The sequence below is a fragment of the Triticum aestivum genome, chromosome 4B, assembly GCF_018294505.1.
Source record: "Triticum aestivum cultivar Chinese Spring chromosome 4B, IWGSC CS RefSeq v2.1, whole genome shotgun sequence".
Lineage (NCBI taxonomy): Eukaryota > Viridiplantae > Streptophyta > Magnoliopsida > Poales > Poaceae > Triticum > Triticum aestivum.
In genome coordinates, this window is record NC_057804.1 from 488,041,071 (window position 1) to 488,047,116 (window position 6,046).

The 6,046-nt window shown below is 45.1% G+C and overlaps 1 protein-coding gene across 1 annotated transcript; it reads left to right on the forward strand.

The window, feature by feature from the left end:
• Positions 1 to 203: 203 nt before the first annotated feature.
• Positions 204 to 4,607, forward strand: LOC123092877 (uncharacterized). Its single transcript, XM_044514730.1, has 3 exons — positions 204 to 560; positions 3,610 to 3,725; positions 3,854 to 4,607. Exons 1-3 carry the CDS (start codon positions 435 to 437, stop codon positions 4,284 to 4,286), a joined length of 675 nt encoding a protein of 224 aa, XP_044370665.1. The 5' UTR covers positions 204 to 434; the 3' UTR covers positions 4,287 to 4,607.
• Positions 4,608 to 6,046: the final 1,439 nt, after the last annotated feature.

Sequence of the window (6,046 nt, forward strand, 5' to 3'; positions counted from 1 at the left end):
GTTATTGAGAATAAGGATAAAGCTAGTTCTAATAGGAGTATCATAGTAGTATCATGCATGCTAATTAGGTAATTTTGATGAGGCGACATATAATTAAATGAGAAAAAAGAAGTTGAGTATCATATCATGATACCGTATTATAATAAATGCTATGCTACTATTATGTGACAACCATTATAAATATGCTTTTATTGACATCTCTAAATTACATGCAAGTTGTACATGCCCTTACCGTTTCGCTCAGCTACTCCGTCCTCTCCTCACAGCTATACGGCGACGACCTAACCCTAGCGCCACCACTCCACCGGCGTGCATCACCGCCTCCGGCAGCCCCCTGAACAAGTTCTCCTTGGAATTCCGATCTTTCTAAAAGTCAGAGTTTGCCCTCTCTAGGGTTAGAGGTTTGGAGCCACCGCCCCTCTCTCCCCGTCCCCATGGCCGACCTCGGCAGCTTCGGCAGGCGGCGGCAGCCGACTGCTGCGGAGGTGGTGGGGCGCCTCAAGGATGACGGAGATTTCGACGCCCTCCGCCGCGCCATCGTCCGCAAGGTCAAGGACAACGTGAGCACCCCCCAAACCGCCCCATCTCCCCCAAATCCTTTTACCTGTACCTTGGTATTTGTACAATTGCGCCGCTGTTACTCCTTCGTGTCCAAACGGGTTAACTTTTATGGTTTTAGTAGTAGATCTGACATCCGAGTGCATGGGGCATGGCCAAAAGACTAGAACTTGTTCTGCATTGGTTTCATTCATTGTGGCACCTCAGTAGAATTTGCCCCTAAGGGCCGCCTTTAATTGAACCATACATGAGAATTGAATCAATTGTGTGTTTGCTAGGTTTCGGGTGCTCATCTTTTCCAGGACTGTTGGTATTGGAGGCATTGTATTTGATATGGAAATCTCCTGTGGAGCACTATCGCCTGATTCCTTAACACTTACTATATGTTTGGAATAGATGTGAGTGTCTAAAGAGTAGTTTTCATTCTGTAGTGCACTGGTTTGGTTTAGTTGCAGCATCGGTGGTAGGGATAACTAGTACAAGTTTTTTAAGGAGAAAACACACACATACAAAGGCACTGTTCAAAAAAGTGCTATTAGGCGCTCGCGTAGGCGCACTTAAGCACAGGGCGTTGGCATAGCGCCTCGCTTTGTCCCTAGGCGCTCAAAAAAGCGGCCGGCGAGGTCCTCCGGCGAGGAATCAAGTTTCTCAGGCGAGAAATCAGTCTCCCCGGCGAGGATTCGACCTCCCATGCGAGGATTCATCCTTGCCGACGAGGGATTCAACTGCCCCAATGACAAATCGAGCTTCTCCGGCGAGGGATTGAGCTTCTCCGGCGAGGGATCAAGCTTCTCCGGCAAGGGACAGAGGAAGAGGGAGAAAGGTAGCCTCGCGCAGCCAGACAGAGAGGACGAGGGGGGGAGGCGGCGTGAGGAGGAAACCTAAATTTTCTATCGGCTGGACCAGACGAGAGCTTTAGTAGGAGGATATGAAGATGGGCCTGTAGTTTAATGGGCTAGGCCAGCCCATCTAGCTTATTTCTTCACCGTTACAGTACTAACGCCTAATTGCGCCTAATTTCACCTAATCGCGCCTAAGCTAGAAAAGCGCACGTAGGTGCCCAAACGCATAATTAGCGCCTAGCGCCTTTTTGAACTTTGTACAAAGGTAACTTGCACCATAACCCAATCTCGGTTGTGTTGGGTTTGAAGGAAGACTCCATCCTGTGTGCAGAGGGAAAGAGAGGAACTAATATGGCATGTCACATGGAAACTTCTTCCAAAATCCACGCAATCCAAGAAAATATCAGCCTCTAATCTATGTAATTTTAGACTCGGACATGGACACGGGTGTCCAAATCCAACTCGAATGCAGGTGTCCGATTTTATGTTTTTTGTTGGACACGGCAAATAACACTTGGAATTCGACACAGATGTTGGAATCTGGTGCAAATTTGGGATGTATAATATTGCCAAAAATAAAAATGGAAATGATTGGACACGTCAAATAACACTTGGAATTCGACACAGATGTTGGAATCTGGCGCAAATTTGGGATGTATAATATTGCAAAAAAAGAAAACAAATGGATACATATGATCAAGTAACGCTGCTCGAGGCCTTATCATGTGAAAATTCTGCGCACAAATACAATCACATATACCTTATCTAATTCCCTGTGAGAGACCGATGCTATTGCCGTATTAGGACTATGGGAACATTAGGCCCCACTGCTTGTGCAGATGGTGTACGATTGCAGCATTGATGGATGACTATAAACGAATTACAAATTTGAACTACCGGGTGGTAACTTACCTTAACATATAGAAGGTAGTTGCTGATTGCTGGATTCACATTCCAATGATGATTCAAAACTGGGCTGAAATGCCGATATGGAAATGAATGATAATAAGTAGGTTTAAAGCTAGAACCAGCGCATTGAATATTTGGTAAGCTTTATTATCTAGATGTAGCTTGTTACTGGTCTGGTACCACCCCATTCGGAGATAGACAATAAAACTTCACCCATCATTGTTTTTGATAGTCTTGATATGCTCATCTGACATGCAGGGTCATCAAAAGCAGTAGACACTAATATAGCACTTAAATTTCATCAATCAATCTTGTTTTATGGAATAGTTAATATCAATTTCATTGATCAATCCTGTTTTTGATAGATAGTTGTTATTAATTTCATCGATTAGTCTAGTTTTGAGGGGTAACCGACGTCAAGTTTTGTGAGTAATAACTGATAGCATCATTACTACTCCCTCCGTTCCTAAATATTTGTCTTTCTAGAGATTTCAACAAGTGACTACATACGGAGCAAAATGAGTGAATCTACACACTAAAATATGTCTATATACATCCGTATGTGGTAGTCCATTTGAAATCTCTAAAAAGACAAATATTTAGGAACGGAGGGAGTAGTTTACTTCATTACAAAGTTCTGGTGACATTGTGTAATTATTTTCCAAGTCATCTTTTGAGACATAAATGTGGCGACTGATAGTCAATAAACTGGTATTTGTTGTGTATCTATAAGTCAGTCATGCAGCTAAGCTGATTTCCAGATGCTCAACTTCATTGCAATTGTGTTCCAGTGGGGTCCACTCTTGCCCTGTCCTGGATACTGATTTTAATGAGCATATCTAAAATGTACTGATAGAGGTTTCCTGGTTCTGTGTTATATGTTGTCTGTTTGGGAATGGATGTGCACACGACATGCATCCGATAAATGCTCTGCACCGTCAGATGCTCTAGGAACAAAAGTTAAAATAGCTGGATGGGAAACGTCATATGCATGTCGTCCAAAAGGTGTCGGTTCTATAACAGTGTTCTATCTGTTTTTACTATGTAAGCTATTCAATGTTGACATATTTCAACTATAGCACAGGTGTGTTCTTTGGGATCATTTACACACATGGCACTTTTAACCTTTTTTATGCATTTAAACACTTGTCATGCATCACCTTAGCGGCAGTCCTTGTGCCACATTAGTATTCTTTCCCGGTGCTGTCCGGACTCTGGACTAATAAGCACATCGTGTGCACCAGATAAGATCTTAATGTCGTGCAATTCTATAAGTTAATGGCAAGTCATTTTTTTTCAGGAGGTGCTGCGCAACAACATAATCACAGAAGTGAAGCAGTCAATGGTACTAAGTGAAGATGGCTCTGAAAAGTTAAAGCTAAAAGAACTCTCTGATGCGATTTTTCAAGACGTAGGGTAAGCTGAGCCACTATCTCTGGGTTTAGTGTTTTTTTTCCGCACTCCTTCAAATACTGGGAGTTGTTACTACTATGCACCAGAGATATCAGTAGCTCATCTGTTATTATGTTGCATTTCCATATCAGGAGCAAAATAATGGGTCAAATATCAGATGAGGTGTGGAGTGTCATCCAGTCAGGTGAAACTGATATCCGAGGAAGCGTGGAAACTGTCTTCGATAGGATAATGAACCCTGAACAGCAAAAGGACACAGGGCCTTCTCCCAAGAAGCTGAAGAGAAATGGCAAAGGCGAGCAAGTTTCGCCAGCAAAAGCATCAGCACCTGTTACTGTCCAGGTGGAAGATGATGACCCAGAGGAACCACCAGGGTTTGGTTTGAGTGACCTTCAGCGCAGCAACATCGTAGTAAAGCAGGATCAGCCATGTGATGATGGGCAGAATCATACCCAAGCGAAACCAAATGGTGGTGAGCTAGTGGGCGCTGGTAGCTTGGGGGACGCCGATGATGAGGATCCTGATATGCCTCCTGGATTTGATGCGCCTCCTGGATTTGGTTAACAGCCCTGCGATCTTCTATAACAGTTTCGTCGTTTCTGTGGCAGCAATGCTCGAGAAGATTTCGTGTTTGCTGCTTGACAGGTGTAGTTGTTCATATGAGAAACTTGAGTCATGAAAGTGAACCTGTATATTCTTGTGATGGTGGCAACTGCCAAGTTCATGCCGCCCTTGGCTTTAGCTTTGTTGTGTTAATCAGAAGACAGAGTGACAATAGACTAAATATTTTGCCTGAACTATGGCGTTGTCCTATGCATCATCTCCAGATTGTGATATAGGAGTATTTTACTTCCTGAGAGTGGTATAGATATGCTGTTCGTGTAATGACTGAAGCTGGTGTTCTGTTTTTTTTATGAGATCATGTTTTTTTTGGCAAATAAGCTGGGTTCAGTTTAGGACCCATGCGCTACGTTGAGTTTTGAAGGGTGGACTGGAGGCCCATGGACGGGGGGCTCTGGCGGTGGTGGGAGCTTGGTGTCTGAATCCCTGGGATGTCCTCTATGTTCGCGATACCTGGGATTCGAACCTGCGACGAAGCGCTGATGTGCCCTTGAGGAAAGCCAATACTATCGAAGTGCCCCTGCGGCAGATATGCAGAGCGAAACTTTTGTCATGAAACTCGAGAGGTGTGGTTGTTCATATGAGAAACTTGAGTCATGAACCTGTATATTCTGTGATGGTGGCAACTGCCAAGTTCATGCCGCCCTTGGCTTTAGCTTTGTTGTGTTAATCAGAAGACAGATTGACAATAGACTAAATATTTTGCTTGAACAATGGCGTCATCCTATGCATCATCTCCAGATTGTGATATAGTACTTCCTGAGAGTGGTATAGAGTAATGACTGAAGCTGGTGTTCTGTTTTTTTTTTAAGAGATCATGTTTTTTTTTGGCAAATAAGCCGGGATCAGTTTAGGACCCATGCGCTACATTGAGTTTTGCAGGGTGGACTGGAGGCCCATGGACGGGGGCTCTGGCGGTGGTGGGGGCTTGGTGTCCGAATCCCTGACACGTCCTATATGTTCGCGATACTTGGGATTCGAACCTGCGATGAAGTTATGATTGTTTGGATAGCGTGGTTATAGAAAACCAGATCTCCTAAAACATAGTTTCGATTGTAACCACCTAAAAACCTGTTTGGATCATCTAACAAAATCATGCATATAGAAAACTGAGTTCTACAAAAGCCGAAGAAGTGAGTTTATAGAAAAACGACTAATATACGTTTTTCTATAAACCGATTATCTATATACGCACTCCATGGTCTATTCGGGGTAAGCCGCATCGGCGGGTTCAGCGGCGTCTTGATGAGCGTCCTGCTCATCGTCTTCACCACGTTCGCCGTCAGTTGTATGCCCGCACGTCCTCCATGCTGGTGGCCGCGGCGTTCACCGCCGATGCAGTTCGGCGTTGCCGGCGCCGTCGGCGGCGACAACTACTACGTTGAGGTCGGCGTCAACGTCAAGGCGACGCTAGAGGATGTACTGGACGGCAAAGGATTATGAAGAAATGACCGGAGTTGACGTCCACGTCATGGTGAGCTCCGCTGGCAGATAGTGCCGCCATGGCCGGCGGCGTCTCGTTCGGCTTGGCTGAGGCTTGACTCGCCATGCCCTGCGGCCTCTGCTTGGCTCGCCATGTCCAACTATGTCATGACCATGCTCGACATCACTATGCGTGCATGCCTAGCTTGGCGGCGCTCGGCAATGACTTTGCCAGCGTACTGCCATATACCAGTGTGTTCCTGAGTCGTGCACCCGCATTG